The 27,805-nt window shown below is 42.8% G+C and overlaps 1 protein-coding gene across 2 annotated transcripts; it reads left to right on the plus strand.

The window, feature by feature from the left end:
• The first annotated feature begins 126 nt into the window (after positions 1-126).
• EXOSC10 (exosome component 10) lies at positions 127-27,805 on the plus strand. 2 transcript variants are annotated; one of them, XM_074975133.1, is made up of 25 exons: positions 127-310; positions 4,275-4,411; positions 4,930-5,053; positions 6,531-6,635; positions 6,998-7,160; positions 10,083-10,194; positions 10,502-10,577; positions 10,791-10,901; positions 11,406-11,549; positions 12,408-12,598; positions 13,487-13,643; positions 14,739-14,887; positions 15,332-15,382; positions 16,206-16,317; positions 17,130-17,180; positions 17,788-17,866; positions 18,070-18,191; positions 18,785-18,880; positions 19,602-19,676; positions 20,135-20,222; positions 21,482-21,555; positions 22,110-22,278; positions 22,783-22,844; positions 23,502-23,578; positions 24,201-27,805. In XM_074975133.1, the coding sequence occupies exons 1-25, from the start codon at positions 152-154 to the stop codon at positions 24,229-24,231; spliced, it is 2,715 nt and encodes a 904-aa protein (XP_074831234.1). In that variant the 5' UTR covers positions 127-151; the 3' UTR covers positions 24,232-27,805. The 2 variants fall into 2 exon arrangements, with proteins under 2 accessions (XP_074831234.1, XP_074831235.1); XM_074975134.1 differs by having other exon boundaries at positions 18,070-18,137.

Consider the following 27,805-nt stretch of genomic DNA (forward strand, 5'->3'; position numbering starts at 1 on the left):
CCCGCTCCGCTCGCTCGGCCTCTCTGAGGTAAAAAGAAGGAAAGACCCAGAACGTTATCGTGCCCGCCGGCTCTCAACCCGTGCGCATGCGTCTTGCAGCACTTCCGCCTTCCCTGCGATTCCGTTATCGCGCGAGACTACGCTATCGAAGATGGCGGCTGCTGGCGGAGGGGGGAGTCGCAGCGCAGCAGTTAAGACCGGCCAGATAATGGAGACAGGGAGCGGCGGCAACGGCGCCACGGAGGAGCTGCCGGGAGGCTGCTCAGACACCGTGCTGCCAGGGTTCAGGGATGCCGACTCCTTCGTCAAGGTACGTGAGGGAGCCGCCGCAGACTACGACTCCCAGCGTGCCCTGCGGCGCAACCCCCCCCCCCGCAGCGGGGCCTGCTGGGGACTGTAGGTCCGGCTCGCGGCCTCGGCCTCAGCTGGGAAGCTGTCGAGACTGCATTTCCCAGCACTCTCTGGGCCCGCCGCGGTGGCGTTTGGGCGGCCGAGAGCGAGGCGGAGTGTTGCATGCCGGGCGTTGTAGTGTGGGCCTCGCGCCCCTGTTGCCCAGGGCCCTGGGGAAGCGGGGCCTGGGAGCAGTGACCCTGGGCCTATCTCCTCCTGCACAGGGCTGGTCGCCATGGGATGTGTGGCGCTTGAGCGAGCCGACGTGGGCACCGCGTGGGGGTGCGGCCAGCTGTTCCAGCGCCTGGAGTTGGGGGGAGGGGATACTGCCCCCCACATACAGCCTGCACCCCCTCTGCCCCCCGCCCAGCACGAGACGCCAGAGCTCGCTACTGCAGCCTCCCAGCGCCAGGGCGCCCAGGCTTTCACGCCTCTCGCCCCGGGAGAGTGGGGGGACAAGCTGCATCTCGCTGGCATGAAATGAGTCAGTCTTTTCAGCTCTGTTAAATGGAGAGGTGTAGGCCACGGGACCCGAAACTAGAGTTATAGAAGTAGCTTTGCCTCTCCTGGAGTTGACACCTCCTCATCTATTGTTGGGAGTGGACCACATCCACCCTGATCAAATTGGCCCTGTCAACACTGGCTCTCCACTTGTGAGGTAAACTCCCTTCTCTTCATGTGTCGTTATATAATGCCTGCATCTGTAATTTTCACTCCATGCGTCTGAAGAAGTGGCTTTTTTACCCACGAAAGCTTACGCCCAAATAAATCTGTTAGTCTTTAAGGTGTCACCGGACTCCTTGTTGTTTTTGTGGATACAGACTAACATGGCTACTCCCCTTCCTCTTCCCCCCCCGCCCCCCGCCCTTGAAACTAGGGCCTGTTGTCTCCATGGGCACTGGAGGCATTCTCCTTTTTTCCTAATTTCATGCAGTCTTCCTATTCCTGGCAAGTTGTCAGCATAACCTCTCAAATGAGTTAGGGCATTCCCTGCAGTGGAGTCTGGAGAACTAGAATCATGGTGGTGAGATAAATTGAACCTAAACAGCCGGTACTAGCTCATGCATGGGCCCTGGTAGCGAAAGCAGCCATGAATTTAGTTATCTGTGTCTTAACAGGGAAAAAATTCAGAGGAAACCCACAGATTTGGCAACACTGAAGTGGTGAAAAGAAAAGGAGTACTTGTGGCACCTTAGAGACTAACCAATTTATTTGAGCATAAGCTTTCGTGAGCTACAGCTCACTTCATCGGATGCATACTGTGGAAAGTGTCGAAGATCTTTTTATACACACAAAGCATGAAAAAATACCTCCCCCACCCCACTCTACTGCTGGTAATAGCTTATCTAAAGTGACCACTCTCCTTACAATGTGTATGATGATCAAGGTGGGCCATTTCCAGCACAAATCCAGGGTTTAACAAGAACGTCGGGGGGGGGGGGGGGAGGAAAAAACAAGGGGAAATAGGTTACCTTGCATAATGACTTAGCCACTCCCAGTCTCTATTCAAGCCTAAGTTAATTGTATCCAATTTGCAAATGAATTCCAATTCAGCAGTCTCTCGCTGGAGTCTGGATTTGAAGTTTTTTTGTTGTAATATCACAACTTTCATGTCTGTAATCGCGTGACCAGAGAGATTGAAGTGTTCTCCGACTGGTTTATGAATGTTATAATTCTTGACGTCTGATTTGTGTCCATTTATTCTTTTACGTAAAGACTGTCTAGTTTGACCAACGTACATGGCAGAGGGGCATTGCTGGCACATGATGGCATATATCACATTGGTGGATGTGCAGGTGAACGAGCGTCTGATAGTGTGGCTGATGTTATTAGGCCCTGTGATGGTGTCCCCTGAATAGATATGTGGGCACAGCTGGCAATGGGCTTTGTTGCAAGGATAGGTTCCTGGGTTAGTGGTTCTGTTGTGTGGTATGTGGTTGCTGGTGAGTATTTGCTTCAGGTTGGGGGGCTGTCTGTAGGCAAGGACTGGCCTGTCTCCCAAGATTTGGGTCATCCTTCAGGATAGGTTGTAGATCCTTAATAATGCGTTGGAGGGGTTTTAGTTGGGGGCTGAAGGTGACGACTAGTGGCGTTCTGTTATTTTCTTTGTTAGGCCTGTCCTGTAGTAGGTGACTTCTGGGAACTCTTCTGGCTCTATCAATCTGTTTCTTCACTTCCGCAGGTGGGTATTGTAGTTGTAAGAATGCTTGATAGAGATCTTGTAGGTGTTTGTCTCTGTCTGAGGGGTTGGAGCAAATGCGGTTGTATCGCAGAGCTTGGCTGTAGACGATGGATCGTGTGGTGTGGTCAGTGTGAAAGCTGGAGGCATGTAGGTAGGAATAGCGGTCAGTAGGTTTCCGGTATAGGGTGGTGGTGATGTGACCATCGTTTATTAGCACTGTAGTGTCCAGGAAGTAGATCTCTTTTGTAGACTGGACCAGGCTGAGGTTGATGGTGGGATGGAAATTGTTGAAATCATGGTGGAATTCCTCAAGGGCTTCTTTTCCATGGGTCCAGATGATGATGTCATCAATATAGCGCAAGTAGAGTAGAGGCGTTAGGGGACGAGAGCTGAGGAAGCGTTGTTCTAAGTCAGCCATAAAAATGTTGGCATACTGTGGGGCCATGCGGGTACCCATAGCAGTGCCGCTGATTTGAAGGTATACATTGTCCCCAAATGTAAAATAGTTATGGGTAAGGACAAAGTCGCAAAGTTCAGCCACCAGGTTAGCCGTGACATTATCGGGGATAGAGTTCTTGACGGCTTGTAGTCCATCTTTTCTGCACTTTCCACAGTATGCATCCGATGAAGTGAGCTGTAGCTCACGAAAGCTTATGCTCAAATAAATTGGTTAGTCTCTAGGGTGCCACAAGTACTCCTTTTCTTTTTGCGAATACAGACTAACACAGCTGTTACTCTGAAAACTGAAGTGGTGGGATTCTCGATTCTTAAAATTTCACCAGGGTAGGTGCAAGAGAGGCAGCCTCCTTTGTAATGCTCTCCCTACTGCAAGAAGAGTTTTCAATATGCGTTTAGCAGCTAGGTCTTGATTTTTGGATATAGATGGACGTTTATATGGGACTGTTAATCCAAGCATGACAAAGTATTCTGCGGACTGATTTACAAACCACAGTATTGCCATTGCCATCACTACAAACTTAATTCCTACACATTCCCTCACCTAGGGACCTTTTCGTAGGCCTGGTCTACACTACAGAGTTAGGTTGATATAAGCTGCCTTGCTTCGACCTAACGATGGAAGTGTCTACACTTAAAATTTCGCTCCTGCTAGCTTAACAACTCCATCTCCAAGAGCGGCATAGAATCAAAATCAATGTAGTTAGGTCGACGCAGTGTCAGTTTAGACATGACGTTACTTGCATAGACGGTTACTGGCTTTCAGGAACCTTCCCACAATGCCCCACACTGACAGTAAAATCGATACAAGTGTTCTAGGTGAGGACACACACCACTGATGCAAGGAGCAAAGTGTAGACACGCATAAACGATGCAATTACTGCTGTGGCTGTATGCCGATGTAAGTTAGGTGGACTTAATTTTATAGTGTAGACATGGCCCTACAGAGACAGCATTTCCTAGTTCTGAAGTTGGAGCTAGTATGCCCGTAATATTTCCATTAAACCAAAACATCTTCAGTTTAAGGTTTTTCTTTTTTTTTTCTTTTTTTTTTTTTTTTTTTAGTATTAGTTTCATTAACTCAGAATGAAATGGTTGTAAACTCTCTTGTTTAAAAAGGCCTAGTTGTGTCTTGATTTAGGAATAGTAATGTAATGCAAAGAATGGGATTACTGTGTGCTCATCTGGCAGTGTCAGAAAAATAAATTGTGGAATTATATTTTAATGATGTGATGCTTTTTAACAGCATGCGCTTGGTACTGTGGTGGCTGCTACTAAGGCATCTAATGGGCTCCCTCAGCCTGGAGATGAATATGACTTCTATCGCAGTTTTCCTGGATTTCGGGCATACTGTGAAACACAAGGTGACAGGCTGCTTCACTGGTAAGGACGTTCTGGCTTCCTTGTGTCGCTGGTGAAAACCTAGTGATAGGGAACAGAGTGAGGGGCAGAGAATTCTCTTCTTTGCAAATTTCAAAATAAAACAATATATGAACATTTTTTTTATTAGGTATATTTCAGCTGTTTTTAAAAATGTGTGTCAGCTGCTTTTCTGATACATGAAATTTAAATGGTAATGATAAAAATTGAGTCATTGAATTTACCACTGTAAAGTAGCTGTAACAATTTACATGAAGAACTGAGCAGGTGAGGGCTGATGGAAAAGTGACTTCCTAACCAGATGGCCCAATCTAAGTTCCATAGACCCAGTGGAAATGAATAGCACTTTCTCAGAGCTTCTCATGTTCAAGGCTCTTACAACAGTATCTAAAGGGTCTGTATTTGATTTTGCAAACCTTAGAGTAGCCAGAGCTCAGAAAGGATCTTAATAAATAGGTCCAGTCTTTAGCATATCTGCTTTTGATGTCATTTAAAGAGTAACTGGACTATTCTCTTGTTAGTATGAGCAAGGTGATGCAGTATCATGGCTGTCGCAGTCACATCAAGGATCGCAGCAAAGCAACAGAGCTGGAAGATAAATTTGATTTGCTGGTTGACTCCAATGATGTAATTCTTGAAAGAGTGGTGAGTAAGCTTTCCCTGTATTTTTTCGCTTGTAACCATTCAGCGGATCACTCTTTATACAGGAATTGCTACATATTTAGCAATTACGCTTTGTTCCTAACTCTCAGACCTCTTTCATTTTAAACAGTTATTCTCTTAGGGGCACTATTTCTTAGGTATCTCTTGTTTTTAAAAAAAAAAAAATTTACAGCCCATTGGGAGGCCATTTTTCTGAGGTGTCTGTCACTTTTCTGTATTTCAAGTCACAGCGGTAGGTTGGAACTGAGCCTGTAAAGACAAGAATGATTACTTGTATGACAGCAGCACCTAAGGACTCCAACTGAGATAGGGACCCATTGTATTAGGTGCTGTACATACACATAAGCTATCCCTTGGCTGAAGAGCTTGCAGTCTAAATAGAATAGACAACAGGTGGAAGGGATAGCAAAGACACAGAAAGGTGACATGATTTCGCCTAGGTCACACAGCAGAAGGAATAGAAACCAGGGCTCCAACTGTTCCTGAAAACCAGAGACAGTCGATCAAACATTTCCATTGCAAACAAGGAAGAGAAGGCTGCCTGTGTGGGTGCCAGAGCAGATGTATCATGTACTACCCCAGGAGAGCAAGGGAGATGGAATAATTACCCCAGACATAAAGAAAACAGGCTGGCAACTGATTAAACTGACATGCAGCTGAGAGCAGAGATCTCAGTACCACTCACATTCAAAAGTAGTCTCTTAAACCGGTCATTTAAATCAGTCCTTCCCAGGCCCCAATAGTGGCACATTGGGCTTTGGTGCTGTAGCCTCCAATAGCTTTATTTTCTACTGCCTGGAACCTCATGCAGTCATTTACGATTGTGCAAAGTGAGTGTGAAACATGCCTAAGAAAGGCCATGTGATCTGGAGTTGAGAATCTGGAGCTCCAGGTTCTATTCCTGGCTCAGCCATTGACCTGTGGTGTGACCTTGAGCAAGTCACATCACCTCTCTGGGCTTCAGCTTTCCTTCCAAACCTTTGTCTATTTAGACTGTCAGCTCTTTGGGTCAGGGACTGTCTTACTATTTGCCTGTACTGTGCCTAGCATGATATGTCCCTGATCTCAGTTAGGGCCTCTAGATGGTGCCATAATGCTCTTATGGCCTTGGTTACTTATCATGCTGTGCCAAGCAAATTAGACGCAAGACTAACTCTGTATTGGCCCATCTCAAAACTGGGCAGAGTGGAGGATAAGATGTGAGAGGAGAGTGTGGGACTAGGATGATCTGCACATGAATATCTCTGAAGAAACTCTCCTTTGATTCCTTGGCAATTGCTTTTCCTAATCCTTAACATTAGAATTTCATACCTAGCCTTTGGCCACTCTTTCCCTTTACAAAATTCAGAGTTGATGAGCATGGAAGCAGCTGCACATTTCTCTCCTTTCAGTCAGGCTAGACTGCCAAGTACAGAATGTTTCATACAGTTTTGCTTAAGCTTCTTTTCCCGAATTTCAGGGTATTTTACTGGATGAAGCAGCAGGAGTGAACAAGAACCAGCAGCCTATCCTCCCTGCAGGGATGCAGCTCCCAAAGACAATAGTTTCCAGCTGGAACCGTAAGGTGAGACTTCTACAGTCAGCTGATTTTAATTAACTTGAGCTTTTTGCTTAGGCTTGAGTTGTAGTGATGGTGGTTGGGTGTTCAGTAACCCAAAATCCTTTTAGATTTCTGGTTGTGCTTCTTCTCCCTTTACTCCAGATTCAGGATCCCTGGGTTTCTGCTATAGACTTCATGCACACAGATCTCTCTCTAACCTGAATTCAGGGCACCTTATTTAGATGCTGTTGTACGGACCTTAGATATTGTGCTCTTAATTTCAGGGGAGTTTTTAGTTACTGTTTCTGGAGTTTAATATTCAAATGCCTATAGGGAAAGTCTTAATAGTCTATCTCAAAATCCATTCAAATGTGTTTTTGAAACAGAGTGGAGAATCCCACAGAACAAAGTCTGAAACCTTCCGATTGCTACATGCCAAGAATATCACTCGACCACAGCTCAAATTTCGAGAGAAGATTGACAATTCCAACACTCCCTTTGTACCTAAGCTTTTTGTCAAACCCAACGCTCTGAAACCACTGCCTGAAGGTAAGAAGGCCAGGGCGAGAGGGCTTCATTTGCTTTGGGTAGCATATAATAATAATAATCTGAGCTAGGTGGTGGTATTATTAGGGCTGTCAAGTGATTTAAAAAATTAATCACGATTAATCGTGCAATTTAAAAAATTACAATTAACCGCCCTGCTAAACAATAATAGAATTCCATTTATTTACATATTTTTGGATGTTTTCTACATTTTAAAATGTATTGATTTCAATTACAACAGAATACAAAGTGTACAGTGCTCACTTTACATTTATTTTTGATTACAAGTATTTGCACTGTAAAAAAAAAACAAAAGAAATATTATTTTTCAGTTCACCTAATACAAGTACTATAGCGTAGTCTCTTTATCATGAAAGTTGAACATACAAATATAGAATTATATATAAAAAAACTGCATTCAAAAATAAAACAATCTAAAATTTTAGAGCCTGCAAGGGCATTCAGTCCTATTTCTTGTTCAAACAATCACTCAGATAAACAAAAAGAAAAGAAGTACTTGTGGCACCTTAGAGACTAACAAATTTATTTGAGCATAAGCTTTCGTGAGCTACAGCTCACTTCATCAAATGCCCGATGAAGTGAGCTGTAGCTCACGAAAGCTTATGCTCAGATAAATTTGTTAGTCTCTAAGGTGCCACAAGTACTTCTTTTCTTTTTGCGAATACAGACTAACACGGCTGCTACTCTGAAACCTGTCAGATAAATAAATTTGTTTACATTTGCAGGAGATAATGCTGCCCGCTTTTTGTTTGCCTGTTCTCACTTTCAGGTGACATTGCATTCTCATGACACTGCTGTAGCCAGTGTGGCAAGATATTTATGTGCCAGATGCGCTAAAGATTCATATGTCCCTTCATGCTTCAAACACCAATCCAGGGGACATGCGTCCATGCTCATGACGGGTTCTGCTCAATAACAGTACAAAGCAGTGCGGACCGACACATGTTCATTTTCATCCTCTGAGTCAGATGTCACCAGCAGAAGGTTGATTTTCGTTTTTGGTGGTTCGGGTTCTGTAGTTTCTGCATCGATGTATTGCTCTTTTAAATTTCTGAAAGCATGCTCCACACCTCATCCCTCTGATTTTGAAAGGCACTTCAGATTCTTAAACCTTGGTCGAGTACTGTAGCTATCTTTAGAAATCTCACATTGGTACTTTCTTTGCGTTTTGTCAAATCTGCAGTGAAAGTGTTCTTAAAATGAACATGTGCTGGGTCATCATCGGAAACTGCTATAACACGAAATATATGGCAGAATGCGGGTAAAACAGAGCAGGGGACATACAATTCTCCCCTGTCACAAATTTAACTAACACTTTTTTTTTTTTTAAATGAGTGCCATCAGCATGGAAGCATGTCCTCTGGAATGGTGGCCGAAGCACGAAGGGGCATACGAATGTTTAGCATAACTGTCACGTAAATACCTTGCAGTGTCGGCTACAGAAGTGCCATGCAAATGCCTGTTCTTGCTTTCTGATGACGTAAATAAGAAGAGGGTGGCATTATCTCCTGTAAATGTAAACAAGCTTATTTGTCTTAGCGACTGGCTGAACAAGAAGTAGGACTGAGTGGACTTGTAGGCATTGAAGTGTTACATTGTTTTGGTTTTGAGTGCAGTTATGTACCAAAAAATCTACCTTTTGTAAGTTGCACTTTCACAACAAAGAGATTGCACTACAATACTTGTATGTGGTGAATTGAAAAATACTATTTCTTTTGTTTACAAATATTTTCACGGTAAAAATTATAATAATAATATACACTTTGGTTTAAATTACAACACAGAATACAATATATATGAAAATGTAGAAAAACATCCAAAATATTTAATACATTTCAATTGGTATTCTATTGTTTAACAGTGCGATTAAAACTGCGATTCATCGGGATTAATTTTTTTGAGTTAATCGTATGAGTTAACTGCAATTAATCGACAGCCCTACTTATTATTTTTATAATGAAATTCAAACAGAAACCAACCCTCAGAAGCCAAAAGAAATCATTGAATCTTAAAAATGTGTACATCAGGAGGAGACTAAAACCCTTTGGAAGTAGTAGGCATGCCATTATGATGATGATGATCTTATTACAGTCAAGTCTATATAAAATGTCTTGCTGTGGATGCACATGTAACAATCTGTAACACAGAATGTATTTTGCAGCTAATCCTGTTCCCGCTAAAATCAGGGATCAGGCTCTTACCGATGTCAAGAAGTACCAGGTCCTGCATAAATGCAGTTGAGCTTAGAAGAAATAATGGGATTTTTTATTAGTATAGTGAAAAAAAGATTAGATGTGAGCTTCTTTTCTTTGGCTTCCTTAGCCAAATAGTTGACACAAGGCAACCAAAAGCTTCAGTAGTTCTCAACCCCACCCCCGATAACATCCCAAGTCTTTGTGATCTGTCATTCTGTTGTTGTTGAATCAGCATTTCTCCATTAAAATGCAGTTGCAGTTCTAGCTACTAACAGTTGATTTGACTTTTTTGTTTTATTATATTTCATCACTTTCTAATAGCACATATAATGGAGGTAGAGCTGCTAGTTGCCTTTCCATTGCAGAGCAGTGTTTGGCAGCCAGAATTATTCATCTTTGGGATGCTCACGCAATGTGATTAAATTTTAAAAATTTCTTGTTCTGTTACCACCTCTTCAGCAGAGGTCTGGCAAAGTATTGCTCATCTTACTTAATCTTTGCGGGGTGACATGTGTCCTTGTCATACCTCCTACTGAGTCATAAAATGAGGCACGGATAGAAATCTTGTATTTAAAAGCAGTAAGCCAAGAGCGTTCAGGTTTTTATAGTACTTAATGGGTTTTAGGTTAGGCATTGGGGAGAGAAACTTGAGTTAGGAATACACATTATTTGTACAGCTTTGTCTAATTTTTCCATCTTGGTCATTCAGCACTTGCAAAAAGCAGGCAGGAGCGAAAGGAGCGTCCTGAGGACTTGGATGTACCAGCTGCTCTGGCAGATTTCCTCCATCAACAGAGAACTCAGCAGACTGAACAAGACATGTAAGAAATTAAATCGGCAACAGGGTGCTGGAAATACAATAGATTGATATGCATTTTGTATGCAGTCTCTTTATGTATGTACCTGTCACATGCAGCACCTCATGTAGTTCTTCTCTGTGTCTGTGCACATGCATGCTGCTTCCATATATGTTCATAATTTTTTATACCTAGGCATAACAAATCTGCCCTGTGCTAGGATTTCTGGTCAATACTAGGCAAATTGCGGTGGTATCTCTTGGTAACTACTTCCTTTGGCTCAATGAAGTTGATTGGAATGATGCATATTCCTTTTTTGTTGTTTGTGCAGGTTTGCTCACCCTTACCAATATGAACTGGAACACTTTGTTCCACCAGATGAAACTCTCAAGAAACCACAACTCCAGGTTAGTGCCCAGATTAAATTAGTAATCAAATCTAGAAAAAATGTTGAAGTAGATGATGATCAGTTTGTGGTAGGCCCTGCTTGTAGCCTAGTTACAATTTGGGGGGGAGCAGTTACAGCTGTGATAGCAGTGTTCAATTCAGAAACTTTTGGATATTGTGGGAGGAGAGCACTATGTCCCCACAAGGGGGTATCTAATAACTTGCTTTGTCAGATGTACAGGCCTGTTGAGGACACACCCTGCCATTTTATCTCCACCTTGGATGAGTTGGTAGAACTGAATGAAAAGCTTGTAAGATGCAAAGAATTTGCTGTGGATTTGGAGGTGAGTATGTTGCTCTTTGTTTTAAATTACGTATGTTGAGTTAGCACTCAGCAGGTCATATTATACTATTCTTCTTCTAGTTTTCATCATCTTTTGCTTTGTGTACCATATCCTTTTTATGTTGAGTTAGGTAATATGTCCCAGGTCTGATGTGGCAAGGCTGCTACTTTTTATTATCCTGCATTGGCTGTCATTTTAATTTCTCAAACTTTATTCTATTGTAATAAGATTTATATTGAATTTAGGCTGTTTTGAATTTTTCCTATGATCCTCTGGGTTATGTTGAGATCCATGGAAAGGACCAATTTCAGAATTAATTTGGATGATGTATTAAGACAGTAGCAATGATTGCAAAGGCCTGAAATCTGTTCATGTCATTAACTTTTGCCTAGAGGAACCCTTCCTTCTTTTATTGTCATCTTTTCCTCTGCCTTTGGTTATTCTGTGTTTCATAGTACCACTCCTGCAGGGGCTCTGAGTTAACTTCTGTCCTTTGTCTGATAGCACCATTCCTACAGGAGTTTCCTGGGCTTGACATGTCTGATGCAGATTTCCACCCGGATGGAAGATTTCATTATTGACACCCTGGAGCTACGTAGTGACATGTACATTCTGAATGAGGCCTTCACGGACCCTGCTATTGTAAAGGTCAGTAGACGCTTCCAACCTATTCAGAATTACACCTGGAGAACTTAATTTTGGCTTAACTCTGTCTGTCTGAAAGCATGCTTTATCCTCCCGCCCTGGCCACTCCCTGCTTCCGGGGAAGGGTTGGGACAAGTGGGAGAGCCATGGTATGGGCCTGATCCAATACCCATTGAAATCATTGGAAAGATTCCCCTTGACTTCAGTGAGCACTGAATAAGCCTGTATGACCTCAGGCCATGATAAGATGCTAGTAACATCTAAGTCACTGTTGTGAGAGTGAGCATTGCTTAGTTGGCAATGGCCCAAAAATGAATCTGACCACCCATCAGGAGGTATTAGGCAGGACTGTATCCATCAGACTGTGCTGAACACAGACCAGGTAGCATTTCGGTTGTACTTGATTGTAAGTGCTTTACTGACAAGTATGAAGACAAGGTCCCTGCCCCAAAGACCTTGCCCACTAGATAAAAATGTGTAAACACAGGAGGGAATGGATGGGGAGCACCATAAACAATGTGACTGAACAGTTAGCCAGCATCTTCTCAGCTCCAAAGCTCTTGAGTTTTACAATATATTTTGGGAGAGGGGAGAAATAAATTTTCAGTAGTCTACCAGTTGTCTTTTGAGAGGGCTGAGTGTGGAAACATGGTCTGGGTGAAACCAAGTACTTGCTGTTATGCCACTAGCAATGAAAGGAGAAATGCCAGCAAAGAGGTCTTGGTTTAGAAACATAACTTTCTAATTCTGGTTCTTCAACGCTTCAGGTCCCTAAGTGGAATTGGTTATTCTCTCGTCCCAAGTGCTATTCTACCATCTCACATTCTTGTTTCTGATGCATTTGATTGTGTTGCCTTGCAGGTCCTTCATGGTGCCGACTCAGATGTGGAGTGGCTACAGAAAGATTTTGGTCTGTACTTAGTGAACATGTTTGATACTCACCAGGCTGCCCGTCTCCTCAACCTTGGCAGGCACTCCCTGGACCACTTGCTAAAACTCTATTGCCATGTGGAAACTGACAAGCAGTATCAGCTGGCTGACTGGAGGATTCGGTAAAAGTTTTATCCTGACATGTTGGCGTTAGAGTTAGGAATCAAATTTGGGACTTGTTTGCATGTTAATGGGGGACCGTTTCACTTCTCAACCTACCCGCAACCACATAGCTCACTGGGATTTTTGGTTAATACTGTGGTGGTGGTGAACTGGAATAAAAGGGACGGGCTTCAAAACAGAGCTGAAATGCATTAGCAGATTTGTGGAATTAGTATGCACAGCACCTGCCAACGGGTACGCTGTGCTTGGCTGTCTATTTCAGCCCCTTACTTTGTTGAGCACTAAGCTCTCTCCAAATGCTGTAATATATGTGTTTTTTTTAAAATCAGCGACACAAAAGACATTTGGAAGCTGACTTAACACAATAGGAACAGAGCATAAGTACAGGGTAATGTTACGACAAAAGCTGCCACCTTCTCTGCATTGCTCAGCCTAGCATTGTAAAGGTGTAGTTCTGTTGTAACAGATGCACCACTAAAAAATTCTAACTCCCAGACAAAAATGCTGTGTTAAATCAGTACAGGGACTGAGTTTGAGAGCGATCTCTGCAGCGCAATCTCCCTGGCCCATGAAGAGCCCAGGTGTGGTATGTAGGCTGTGCAGGCACACAGTGGTAGCCACATTACTATACTAGGTTCCCCCTGCCATCTGATTGAGTGGCTCCCCTGGGGATCCTGGTCTCCCAGATATAGACAAGAGGTCAGATGGAGAAAATCATCATAGTGGTGCCCACAAATGAGATTCTGGTGAGAGGAATCCTGGATTTGTTCTTGGGGGGTGGACCCAGATGTAGCTTATCTTTACGTGCTGTGGCAGAGGGCACTGCAAGGATGATGGATGGGCTACTAAAACGCATTTGTGCAACAGTGATAGTTCTCTGCTTCCAGCCCTTTGCCAGAGGAAATGATCCAGTATGCCCGAGACGACACTCACTACCTGCTCTACATTTATGATAAAGTGAGAGAGGCACTGTGGGAAAGAGGAAACGGACAGCCCACTCAGCTGCAGGTGGTGTGGCAGCGCAGCAGGGACATCTGCCTGAAGGTAAATCTTCACCTGGGGACCAATTATCTGAGTCAGAATACAGACTGTCTAGGATGGGAAGCACCCAAAGGTGTGCCTGGCCCATTCCCTACCTTCTGGCAGAATCCCTAATTTTCAGTATGTATATCTGGAAATAGGCTTACTCTCTCCCCATTCCCACCTAGTGTGGGCTTTTCCACTAGCTAAGGGACCTCTAGGTCAGTGGTTCTCAACCAGGGATCCAGGGCCCCCTGGGGGGCCACACGCAGGTTTCGGGGGGTCCGCCAATCAAGGCCAGCGTTAGACTTGCTAGGGTCCAGGGCAGAAAGCCGAAGCATGGATTGAAGCCTGGGGCCCTGAGAACCAACATCTGGGGCTGAAGCCAAAGCCTGAGCAAAGTAGCTTCCCGGAGGGCCCAGGCAATTGCCCTGCTTGCTACCCCCTAATGCCAGCCCTGGCTTTTTTGTGCAGAAAACCAGTTATCGTGGACAAGTGGGCCGTGGAGTTTTTATCGCATATTGGGGGGGAGGGGAGGGGAGGTGTCTCAGAAAGAGAGGTTGAGAACCCCTGCTCTAGATATCCTAGACCTTTTTGTTGTCTTCAAAACCGCTGCTGCTGGTCCACATCAACCTGCAGGTGTTAAGGCTGAAACTTTTCAAGTGAGTTGATATTTACTCACGTTTCTTTGGATATCCCTAATAAAAGCCTGAGATATTGGAGCACACTGTAACTTTAGTTTTCACTTGGCAGTGTATATTTGTCATAGTGAGACCAAGAGGTGGGTGGTTTTCTAATCTACCAAGACTTAAAGATCTGGTATGTCTGTGGCTGCTCTTGGACTTGGAAACTTTCTTGCCTCGTGTATTCAAATTAAAATGAAAAAATGAGTGTGGCTGGAATTAAAACAAACAGTTGTCAGCCCCACATGCTTAAGATAAAACCCTCAAGGGGCTCCTCAGTCCTGAATTCCTGAGCCGCTGTTGCAAACCATCCAGTCCTCTCTTGTGTGCTTAATTCTCTGTGCCAGAGAGAACACAGCCTGGGAAGTGCCCAAGGGAATTGGTACATGACTCTGTTTGATATTGATCCCCAATCTCTCTAATTCTTCCTGTTCAGAAATACATCAAACCTGTCTTCTCAGAGGACTCCTACCTTGAGCTCTACAGGAGGCAGAAAAAGCATCTCAACACGCAGCAGCTAACAGCTTTTAAATTGCTATTTGCCTGGAGGGACAAGATGGCACGCCAAGAGGATGAGAGTACAGGGTAGGAAGTCGTTCATTAGACACAGTTTGAAATGGATTTCTGCGAAGCAATACAGCTCGTTGAATGGTTCTCTGCAGAGCGGTACAGCTCGTTGAAAGAAACACTGGGTCTGCTGAGAGTGGTTGATTTGGGTGCTTCCTGTGTATCTAAGACACTGTCCAGTGAAAGGCGCAGTACTTCAGTGGCACCACTTCCTCCCATCTGTTCCTCTGACCCCCTACATCTCAGATCAGAAATCACATTGGTGTGGGGGTTGCCTCTATGGTTTTCTAGATCAGTCCTGATTTATTTCTCCTTAACTGACCCCAATGCTTAAGAACTTGGATCCGGTGCAGAATGATACTTGGGGTCGTCCCCCCCACCCATGAAATTTCTCTTTAAACAGGTGTGATTAACATGAACACAATTATCATGATATCAGTGCTCCTGCTCTTTATGTTGCAGGTATGTGCTACCAAACCATATGCTACTGAAGATAGCAGAGGAGCTGCCCAAGTATGTATTCGTGCCTTCTGTTTTTGTACAACTCTGAATGTCATTTCCTTGTCCTCCAAGTTGATCCCAGGTCCATCAGTCAGATGGGCTATCCTCTTACGTGTGTGTTTGTTTTACTTACTTCTGCAGTTAGCTTGTTACTCCCAGTAATTAGCATTGCTTTTACCTTTAGTTCTTCAAAGCAGAGAAATTCAGTGCACAGAAGAATTAAGATGCTAAGCTCTTCTAGCATAAGCCAGATATCTTTATACATGTGTCTTTATGTCAGGAATACACAGCCTACTAATGCAAAACGTGGTCTCACTGCTGCCAGTCATTGCATCTCCCTTCTTTTTGAGCTCTCCACCAGTATGCTAGGAGGAGATTAATTTCACTAACACCTAGGTATTGATTTAGTTTTCAAAGGAAAATGTGTAGGTGCCAGACCGCTCTCATGTCGCCCACGACATTCTCCTGTAAACAAGATTTTTTTGGAGGACTTGGTATTTTCCATCCACGCTTGAAAGGAGATAAAACTGCATCTGTGATTTCAAAACCCTTTACACTCCTGCTATAAGAAAAATATATATTGGATAAGGAGAGAAATTAAAGCTGGATGCAGAAAGAACACGGGGGTGCTGAGCTAATGGGCTTTCCTTATGTGCCCAAATGTGGTATTGACACATTTGTAGTTGTACTGGATAAACAGTGATGACTAATCTGATTTGCCTTATTCAGTGAAGCGAGGGCCTCTGATTACATGTGGTTGACTCTTCTTTGCATGTGGATGTTTGATTTATCAGCTGAGAATACAGCAAACTGGTTTTATTCGTTATGTCTTTAGAGAACCCCAGGGCATAATTGCTTGTTGCAACCCGATCCCACCACTAGTCCGCCAACAGATCAACGAAATGCATCTCCTCATCCAACAGGCCCGAGAGATGCCTCTGCTCAAGGTACAAAGATCTTCTACCAACACATAACAAAACCCAAAAGATGTGGACTTATTGTGGAATATCTCTTGCACCTTGTCCTCCAGAGGTTCCTGTTGATCTCATAGGTATTAAAATCTAGAAATAGCCTACATGCAAGGCTATAGTACAAGACTGCTGCCGGGGTTGCCATTTGTGTGTGAGACAGACAGTAACCTCACTTTGAAGCCTGAGTACTGTACAGTATGCTATAATACAGACAGAAGCACTTCCTGTAGGCATTTCTTCCTACCCCCGTAATGAAATCTCACTGCAGACTTCAAAGCAGTTCAGGCCCTTAAGGGAACTTGAGGAGTAACCAGGTAGAAATATTCACTATTGAGCAAAGCAATCAACTTCGAGGTTTCTGGGTATAACCCTATTCTGCCTTTATGCACACATCACATTTACCTACAAAGGGAATAAGAGCTTGTTGGATGCACGTAAGAAATCACCAGTGACAAATCCCACACAACTGGCAAAGCAGAAACATACACGCAACCTAGAGGCTTGGAATGAGGTTTAATATAGGTCAGCACACTTCTGCTGTTACTACAGTGGAGTGCATCCTCCTACAGTGAAATTAAGCCATTCGTGAGCACGAACACAGCCTTGCTATGTGAACAGCTTCGTAATTTTACCTGTCCTCACACAGACACACACCCCGGGAGGGAAATGTAGAACTGTTCTTCTGCTAGCTGCATTGAAAATATCGATAAGAAGAAGCTTGTGTCTGCTGGGCTAGATGCTTCAAAGTTAACCATTAGTAATTCTCTTATTTATTTTTCTCCTCTTAGTCTGAAACTGCAACCACGGTGAAGAAGAAAGGGTCTCTGCCCAACCCAGAGGTACTATCTGTATCTGCTTGGCATGCTAATGTGTTAAACCCTAAACTCGTAGAAACTGCCATAGCAGAGGTCCGTATCTTGAAGCATGAAGACTGTAATTTTATTCTAACTAGTCCACTAACTAGTTCTTTTTCCATTTGACAAACATGTCCCTCTGTTAACCCAGTTTTATCCTTGTGCTATAATGCTTGTAAAAGTACCAGTCATGAGTCAATATTTTAAAAGCTCCAAACAAGACTATAGTAAATAAGTCTTCCATCAGTAAACACTACAGTTGCTGGACAAAGTTTTGTGTATGTTTGTTATAATCTGTATTGACTGATTTTTAAGAAGGAACATTTCAGATGAATTACTACAGCTGTCCCAGTTATCTACCTTGTGTCTACGAAGCAAAGCATTCTTGCTAGCCAGTAGCCATTTGCACAGCCATCCCTTTGGAGTCAGATTCAGTGTGCAATTGCAGATGAGCTATATTAGAAATACTTAGCCTTAGAATATCACCCATACATTGTGATTAGCATGTCATTTTCCACTCTGTAAATTCCCCTAAAGCATCTCAGAGCAAGGTTCTGTATTGATCACATATGTAATTTGAATTTGTTTGCAGAGGCTGGAGAATCATTTGTTTGGACCTCATGACAATTCTCGTGTTCCTCTGGATGATATTCAGAACCTCTCAGCCTTAGGTAATTTGGGAAGGATGGGAGATAGCCTCTGACTTCTGCTAATATGGAAAAAATTCAAGTAGTTTTTTTTTCTTTGACACCTTAAAATAAGCATATCACCTTCAGTGGAAGCTCATTTGTGGAGCCAGGGAGATCATAGCAGAACACAAATCCAGTAGGAATGGAGTGTTCAAAACCAGAAACTTTTTTTCCTTTCTCTGCAGAACCTGCACCAGTTCTGGAATGTGGGAGCCTCTTTTTGGACAGCGATGGGGAGATGGACAGCACAAGGGTATTACCTAATTCCACATGTCTTGTTGCTACTGCAACCATCAGTATATTCAGTGTAAGCTCCAGTAATATGAAGGGGTTGGCCTTAGGGTAGCTGCAGAGGAATAGGATATTCATGGAGATACTGCTGTGCTCCCTGTCAGGTGTTCAGCAAGTAGGAAGCTGGCAAGTGGATTAGCTCTTCTTACAGTCCCAGAGTCACTGCCCATACTGGGCCTTTAGGTGAATTAGGAAATGATATGGTGATAACCTGAGGAGCCCAGAAATACAACTGAAAATTCACCTACTACTAAAAACAAGCAGCAGGTGTGAAATGGGTACTGTTACAGAACAGAACTTTCTGGGCTTGTCAAGTAGAGAAGTAAAATTCAGTACTGCCTCAGTTCCCTATCTCACTTCCCTCCATCTCTCTCCTCTCTCTCCTCCCCACCCCCACACACACAAGTAAGCAAAGCCTAGTTGATGATGTATCAGCTTTGGCACTAGGGGATGTCGTAAATGTCTTTTGGCTTTTACTAACTCTACTAGCCCTTAAAAGCCTCAGGTCACACATCATGTGTTTCAAACAATGCTGGACCTATTGTCTATATACAGTCTGTATGTAACTTATGTATTTTATATGCTAATGGTTTTTCTGCATTCCTTAAGGAGCCTGATGTGGATGAAGGGAATGAGAAGAACTTAACAGTAGCACAGCAGAAGGCTCAACGCATAATGGAGTCCTTTGAAAATCCGTTCAGAATGGTAAAGGGCACTGTATATATTTTGTAATGACAGCTGGTAAACTGAGCAATATAGTGGGTCCCATAAGAGCAGGAATTTTCACAAGGCAGGGTTAGTAGAGCCTAGCATGACAGCTACTGCTCATTTACTGGAATCACAGGGTTATATGCTAGATGTATTTTGCAAGGAAAACCATGGGATTTGGTTTTGAAACTTGTACAGAAATGGATGTTAGGGAGGCACTTCAACAGGTTAAAAAAATCATGTTTTTTTAAAACTCTTAACTTTTGTTAGATACCTTTAATTAAAACCATTTTTTAAATCTAGTTTTTCATCTTTGACTGTATTTTACATCTCTCAGCTTGAAGATGAAAATAAACTAGTTGGTTCGCTCTTGATTTGAATCTATTTCATTTCTGGTTTGCCATATCCTAAAATGTATTTTATCAGTGTGTTTGGACTTGCAAACTGGAGGATAATGTTATCAAAAAGTGTTTCCATTGGATTTACTTTTAATAGAAATATTTCTATTGGCCTCAAGTTTTGTAATTTTGGACAGGGGTGAGCTGACGTTCTTTTGAACCATTAACTTTCTGTAGAATTGATGTTAAATTTGACCTTTTTTTCAGTTAGCACCTATTAAGTGTGCATCTCAGCTGTCTGTGACTTCCACTGTAATTTATGCTGTCTGCACCCTGTAGCATGCTGTGTTTTAAAGACATTTTTCTTTTCCTTTTTCTAGTATCTGCCTTCAGAACAGAACCCTGCCCACATCTCACAATCAGCAAAGTTTGACCCATCATCAAAAATTTATGAAGTGAGTGTCTACTGGCCAAATTTTCTGAAAACTGCTCAGCTCCTTGTGAAAGAACCAGGTGACAACAAATGAATTCCGGGTTTCTTTTGGAAGTTTCTGAGGGCATGAGATTACTTGGATTTATTTTTTTCCGTTTTGCTTCCCTTTCATCTCAGAAAAGGGGAGACATTTTCAGACTTCTATAGCATTCCTCTCCTCCAAAGAACAAGGGAAATGCCCACTCATATCTCCCACATTGCAAAACATTGAATTAAAAGGAGACACCATACCTGGCCTGGATCCTTTGGTGCTAATTCATGTGGCTCAAGACTCTCTACAAAATAAAAATAGTCATCTCCAGTGTAGTCAAATTTGGTGTTCTGTACTCCAAAATGAATGCTGGTGCAGGTCTGTAAACTCCTCCCCCATTCTGTCTGACTTCAGAGTGAGTGATCCTGGCTGATTTTCTTTTGATGTAGATCAGCAATCGGTGGAAGTTGGTGAGTCAGGCACAACTGCAGAAGGAGGCAAAAGAAGAAGCCAAAAAGAAAGCAGTACAGCAGAGAGGTAACACCCACTTTTTTTGGACTGAGACTGAGGAGAGGGCTGGGGGAGGAAGGTGGATCTTCCAAACCCCTGAATGTCCCTTTCCCTGTAACACCACTATCCAGGCCCTGCATCTTAACTACAGCCTTTTCAATCAAGACACTCTGAGCAAGAGTCCTTTCAGAGCCAGTCAAACCAATTTTAGCTGATTTGGGTGGTTTGCAGTGAATGACGTGAGGTCTACCTCTCCCTTCCTTCCTTCCTTCCTTACCAGCAGTACACCCATAGGACTCCTTACCTTTACAGGGAGCAAAAGATCAGGACTGGAAATCAGATGCAGATCTGATTGCTTGGTAGTTCAGAGTACTTCCATTAAAACTACTATCATCATAACCCATAGTTTTTAACTAGAAAGTCTCCTTTCAGCATGGCAGGCCACCACTTTCCTCTGTCTAATCCTTGTATATTTGTAATGGGCTAAAACATACTGCTGTTTGAAACTGAGGGACTGATATAGTCAGTAGAACAAGGCCCACTGTAGACTAGTGCTTTGAAACTTCCACACACAGAGCTCTCCCAGTGTGTTTCTGTGCGAACATGCAGTATCCCTTTTGTTTGTGTATTAGCCATTCACTGACCAGAGACTGCAAATAGTGCTTAATTGTATGTATTCCAGGCTGAATCCTCTAAATTCACTTCCTCTGTAACCCCTGCCACAAAGAATGCAGGTATCCAGTTTTTAAAGGCTGGCACATTAATCTGCACAGCTATTACCAAAAAACCCTTAACTCTTTACATTTTTGTTAAGCACCTTCTCTACCTGAGGAATAAGACTTTGTCAGAACAGTGATTAGTCAGTTGTCTTGGGGTTACCCAAAACCTTTTCTAGGGAGTCAGCCCTGCAAGATGCCTTAGTTTGCTGATTGATGCCCTCAATTATTCAGCAGGTGGGAGTGTTTCAGGAAGAGGTGGCTAGAGCTAGGGTGGAGTGAGAGTTGAAATAAACCATTCCCCACCGCCCAACAGACTACTGAGGAATCGGCCAGATGGCTTCCCCATAATCTAGATATGGTATGGCCCTGTACTATCGTAGTCTGGGGGACATGACCCCTTTTTAGGTCAAGAGTTTTCTGATGAATGAGGTTCACATCATGAAGACTGTCTATATGTGGCATCTGGGGTAAGAGGATTGCCATTGCAAAGCAAGCTCCTCATTCTTTCTTGAGCGATTTTGCATGTCTCTTGGGTGAATCTCATGCGCTGTTTTGTTCTTTTCACAGCCGCTCGCGAACAGGTGCAGAAGGAGTGCAAAGCAACAGCAGAAAATATTGTCTCAGTCCGTCAGCAAGCTGTGGTATGTAAAAATGTTTGAGTGTGAAGGACAAAACAGGTTTCAGAGTAGGACAAAACAAGTATCTCTAAAGCTACCCCTTTAGCCTTCACAAATATAAACTCTCTGCCCTCAATCCAGGGCACTTAACATCTCTCAGGCCCTCTGAATCTATGGATTGAATCTTTCCTGTGCTTCTGACCTTGTACGCAGCAACAGGCCTTGTTTCAGACCTCAATGAATCTGTGCTGGGCCTCGCCCTACTCCAGTTTCAACTCTCCTCTGTCCTAGAGAATACTTGCCATTGCCTTATCGCTGTCTTCCTCTTTCTCGGTTCCCCCTGAAATGTGTACATAGAGCAACAACAGCTTCAGGCCTCTAGTCTTGTGATTGTCAGATTTCTAATCTGAGAAGTCTCTGCTATGGGAGCAAGGCAGCTTAGACTTTGGATCCCAGAACAGAAACAACGTTTCCCTCAACCCCCATTATGGTATCCATGGCAGCTGCCATCTGAACCCAGGGTGTGACCAGGCAGAGAGGTTATTGCATTTCCTTCCTGGGGTGTGTTGCTTTTACAGCAGGAACAGGCCAGCAAGAAGAGGGAGAGAATCACCAGTGAACCAGGAACAGAGACACCAAAACAAGAGAAGAAAAGGCCAAAAGCCTCCCAGCAGCCAGAGGAGCAGGAAATGCCAAAGCAGTTCACCCCCTTTGATTACAGCAAGTCTAACTTCAAAGTGTTTGCTGGTAAGAACTGGACTCCCCACCTACGAGGCTGCAGGCTGTGGAGACTATTGCCTGGCTGAGCCACGGAAAGGCTGTGTGGGTTCGTAGAGCTCTGTGATGTCCAAACAGTAATGTCTTTGCCCTGTACTAATGGAAGAATTGGGAACGATTTAAAGGAATCAGCCTGGTGAAGTGGATTGCTCACCATCCATCCATATAATTAGAAAACCAGTTGAAATGTTCTTGGAATTACCAAAGGCAGTGGCTCCTTTTCCTGCACAATAGAGTAATGTATTTCATTAAACCCTGCAGCAGTAGAAAATAGGAGAGACTTGAATCAGGTGTAATGAGGATCCATTTAAAAGCTTATTCTCTCCTCAGCAGTACACTCTGTTTCATAGTGAGGGAAAGACAGCGCTGTATATTTCATTACAGCCAAAGAGCACTTACTATTGGTGTGAATTTACTGTTCATTTAAAAGAACCTTTCTAATAGCAATTATTCTCCACTCCGTGTCTGTCTCAGGAAACGGCAAATCCAAGCAGTCATCCCAGTTTGATCCAGCCAAGCAGGCCCACACAGGCAAGGTAAGGGAACACTCAGAAATGAGGAACAGAAATAAAGGTGATACGAGGTGGCCCTAGACATGCCAAACCTCCCCTAATAGCCACTTGATGCTGAGATGAGACTTTCAATCACTAATCCATAAGGCTTGTTACAAGCCCTCTTCCAATGTGCATCCTCCTCCTGCCACTCTGACTGATGTGCAGATGGTACCCACAAGCTTCTCTTTCAGATCATTAAAACTATGTGTAGAGTTTAACAGGTAATCAGTTTACATGTGACACTGTGGGAAATGCAGCTTCCTGTGCAGCTACTTCAATGCCAGTCCAGACTCGTTCCACAGAGAGAGAGAGATGAGATGCAGAATAAAGTGAAGCACAGTGGTGGGGATGAATCAGAGAGAAGAAAAGGGGATAGGTTCTGTTCAGGATCCCTCTCTACTAACCTCTTGAATTGTAGAAATTTAATCTCAATGGAATCTGTAGACAGAAATGTCAAGCAGAAGCTCCTAGTCAGGAATACTCATTTCAGGTGAATGAGAGAATATGTTGTACTCCAAAACTCACAACTTAAATGAGCAGAAAGTGTTCCTTGAAGGTATGGTGGACAAGACAGGGTTGGAGACAAATAGAAGTATCACGTGAAATATATTTTGTTGGGTCATTTTTCCTTTCATATAGAAATTCTCCGGAGCCAACAAACTTCAACACCCAGCTGGAAATAAAAGCATGTCCTACCTGGCTGGGAAAAGTGATCGGTATGTAGTTGAACGGTTCTCTGCAAAGTGATGGAGTGTTCCCCACTCAAGTGCCCTGGAGTCATAGGCAAAGCCACTATTATACTAGTCCACACAGCAGTATCTGGACACGCTTAGCATGAGAGCTGCACAACACCTACAGGTGTCCATTGACATCAGCCTCAGAGAAATCTAGTCCAAGATTAATGTGAATAAAGACAACCATAGTAGAGGGTCTGAAATCCTGAGCTCACAGTGGTGCTAGTCTTATAGGAGATGCAGCCCTGGACCAAAGGTCAGGCTGTATGGAGGGAGCACACGTCTAACCAGCAAGTTAGAAAGGAAAGCAATGGTGTCGGCTCACGTGAAAATTCCATAGAGGCTAATTCCCAAGATACTTAGTTTGCAGTTCCCAGGCATAACTCTTCTGGGAGAAGTGGACAGAGGGGGGCAGCATTGTGGCCCATAAATCCCCTATAGCTGCAGAAGAGCAACATTACTTTGATTCTCTGAGGTGGGGATAGCACGAGAGGTTGTTTCACCACCACCTCAATACAGCCTTGCAAACATTTCATAGGCTTTAAATCGCGAGTGAACTTCGAACCAAAGCTATTTTAAATTCTTTCTGTAACTGTTTTTGCAGGGGCTCCAGGCACAGCTGGCCAAAAAGATAGTGTTTGTAAGAGATCCTGTGGGAACTGCCAATGAACAAAAAGTCTCTGTCAAGCTGTGGAAGGGCAAATATCAATCACTGCTGCAGTTTTTTGTACAGAAATCTTTTAAAAATAATTAAAACGCTTTTTCCAAACGGGAGAACCAATTTTAATTGTTTTGTCTTTGGCCTTTATTACATTTACACTTTCAAAAATGGTTGGAAAATGTATTTGGTGTCCTCAAATGCAAAGTTAGGCTGAACCTGGAAGAGCAGAATTCGACATGTCAGTTGGATGTAGGATTAACCTGGCTTGTATTTCCAAAGCCAGCACAGAAATCAAGAGATTCAACAAATGTGCAAATATTTGTGACTTGAACTAGGTATAAGGGAATAAATCCTAAACAAATATAACAGCAAAGGAACTAGAGTCAGACTGTCCCTATGAGGCCAAACTGCCTGTTTGTTTTGCAAGCAACGGTAATGTAGAAAATGCATTTGCTTCCCAAGCAGTAATAAGCACTGAAATTATAAGAGAAGAGCACAGGTACTTCTGAACTGAATGAAAACCAACAGTTACTGCTTTGCTTGACTGTTACAGAAATGAACACAAGGACTGAAAGCCATGTAAATAGGTTGAAGGTTAAAACACAACTGGAGAAGACTGAAGATCTATTTGACATTGCTCACTTCTGTGATACTCTGTACTTTAATGTCTGAGAATCTCAAAGCTTGTTCCACGTGTTGACAAATGAAGGCTTGTTAATGCCACTGTGAGGCAGGTAAGCGGTGTCCCCATTTTGCAGATGAAGAAGCAGCAAATTGAAATGACTTGGCAAAGTCATACACTGAGTTAGTGGCAGAGCAGACACTAGAACTCTGGACTCCTGGTTATCTGCTCTGACCCCTGGGTGCTGCTCCCTCTCCTATTGTCCTTGTCCTTTTTTTTTTTTTCCTCAGACCTGCATCACTGCATAATGCTGCTCTGTTTTTTAATCCTCCTGTTCGAGCCTAATCTCTTAAAATAGGCCTGGTGACAAGCAGCAGGTGGGAGAATGCCAAAAGGTCCTTTCTGTTTTCGGAGGCTACCAATCTGAGAACTTTATTTCACAAAAAAAATTAGCGACGTGTGTGGTGGATTTTGTTCATTTGGGAGTCTTTTGCCATGAATAGTGTCAGGCAAATTACATCTGAGAGTGGCAGAGCTGGGTCCGTTCCTGCTCAGGAAAGCCATTTGCACGGCTGCATATTACACCTGCAGAATGTCTTTGAAGAGAGGCAGTTGAACAGCAGTGTTCTTTGTGAACATGTGCCATTCCACAGCCCACTCCACATTTGCTGCCAGTTGCAATTCCCTTTCAGCTTTGCCACCTCTGCTACTTTTTTAATTGATGTATCTGTGAATCTAGTGAAAGACCCTTTGACTGTGGGGATTAAATAATCGTCTGGTTTCTACGGGCTCCTTTTCCTCATTTTAGAAGTATGTGCAGTGTAACATTTTCAAAGGTTGGCTTAATTTTCATCTTGATTTTTTTCCCCCCATTTTGAATTGAGGTTTGTCATAGGTTTTAAAAATGCCCTTAATGAATATGACTGGCAAAGGTATGCATGTTTTGTCCACCTAAGTGAGATTATAGCTATAATTCAGCAGTGAGATTATAGCTATAAATCAGCAGTCCTCATGCTACACTTTTATGTTGCGTGGATTTTTTTTTTCTACCAACAGCCGAGGAAACCTTTTTGCTTAAAAACCAGTTTTGATAACTTCTTAGTATAATTCTTGTGGGGGTTTTTCCTAAGGTCTGCTCTTGAAAATATGTGCCATGTGTCTTGTACTATTTCTGGATGTATCCCTAGGCACAATAATATACTCTCATAGCATCTAATCAGTTTTTAAAAATCCAGCTAAGATTTTTCAAAAGTGACCAGTGATTTTGGTTTGCCTCAGTTCTTGGGGGTCACAGGTGCACAGGACCTAATTGTCAGAGGATAGGTGCTGAGCACTTTCTGAAACTCAGGCCCCTTTCAGATGTGTGTAGATGGGCACCCAAAATCAGTTGTCATTTATTAGTATCTTAACCCATATGTTACTTACTGTACAGTAATCGACTAACATAAAAGTGTAATGCTTGGCTGCTTAGAAGTCACTTGGTACTTTAGTAAAAAGAACAGACATCCTTTAATGCCCCTTGTATAAATTGGCACCTCAGATCCGTAATATGCCCATCATTTTTCATATTGAATTATGATTGAAAGTTGCTTTACTAAAATATCTAATTGCTTTACAGAAAGCACTAGAAAATAAACATACACCAGTAACTTTAAATATTATTGTATGGAAGTGGTGTTTGCATTGTCCCTTAGTGGTTCTGCCCTCAGGTACAGTATTCTTGATAAAGAATCTGATTCTGCAGTCCTTCTAATGTTGAATAGCACTTACATGAGTAGACTTTTTTTTTTATAGGACTGCTCACATGAATAAGTACTACTCACTGTAAGTAACACTTTAAAATAGAGGGCTCAGTTTTGCAACTATTTGGGGGGGGAGGCATTCTGGATATCCTGTATACATTAAAAGCTCTTCCAATATCCGTTCTAGTCATAGAGCGTGGATTGTACTGTTGAACATAACAGTGCCCTGAGATCTCAAACTAAGCACGTAGCAAGATGTTAAACACCTTGGAGTTATTCTTACCTTGCAGTTAGTTAAATATTTTATTCAGCAATATTGTAGTGTCAGTCCTGTGTTCACACATGCCTTAAAGAAAGTAGAGAGATCAGTGATGTGTTAGTGGATATGAACAGAAAGCCATTTAAGTAGCCAGATTGAATGGTGGAGCTTTCATGTTCATTGTATGGCTCTAATCAGTGGGGAATATAGAGTGGGTTATACTCAACTTTTGCAATTGATGGTATTTAACCATTCTTCTAAAGATATGTATACCTCATTTCATCTTGACTCTTAAGTAATACATCCCTATGCCTCTGAAAGGCCAGAGGCCAAAGATGAGTAATAGTCAGGCCTGAGCAAGTAGTAACTTCTCCAGATCTAAAACTGTCTTAGGTTTAAGTTCCACTCTATTCCAGTATCCTGCAGGGCGATGACAGGAACTCTACACCATTAGGAAAGAGAGAATGCTTATTCCCAGTGGAACCTAGTAAAAGCGTCTATTCCTGCCAACAGACGCTGGCTTTTAAAAACATGACATTTTAGGTCTAGAAGTTTATTAGAAAGGGAATAATATTTTTTTCCTCCTGTCTGCTATATACATGCACTCCTGTAGAACCAGGTGCCTTTTTTCACAGATGCTAGGAGAAAGATGTCCCACTAATCTTTTTAAAACTACTACAACGTTCCTAAAATAGTGTATCTGGGCCATGTACAGAACACGCGAAGGTGTGCAGGGATAGGATTTTATCTGCTCTTATTTTGGGTTACTTTGTATAAATCTCTTGTCTTCACTAATGCAACCACACCAGACTCACTGATATTTCTGTTGTACACCTAAATATGTTAATCCCTCTGTGTACAATAGTGTAAAACAGTATTTGTGAATATTTCACACTTTTGATAAACAGTGCTAAAAATCAATAAA

The sequence above is a fragment of the Natator depressus genome, chromosome 18 (genome assembly GCF_965152275.1).
Source record: "Natator depressus isolate rNatDep1 chromosome 18, rNatDep2.hap1, whole genome shotgun sequence".
In the NCBI taxonomy this organism is placed as follows: Eukaryota; Metazoa; Chordata; order Testudines; family Cheloniidae; genus Natator; species Natator depressus.

What these genes read in the sequence shown, in the direction of transcription:
- EXOSC10 (XM_074975133.1), top strand. Translation starts at nt 152, where the DNA reads ATGGCGGCTGCTGGCGGAGGGGGGAGTCGCAGCGCAGCAGTTAAGACC. An exon ending in TTGAAAATCCGTTCAGAATG is followed by an intron (nt 18,881 to 19,601) that starts GTAAAGGGCACT and finishes TCCTTTTTCTAG; the next exon opens with TATCTGCCTTCAGAACAGAA. An exon ending in AGCAGGCCCACACAGGCAAG is followed by an intron (nt 22,845 to 23,501) that starts GTAAGGGAACAC and finishes CCTTTCATATAG; the next exon opens with AAATTCTCCGGAGCCAACAA.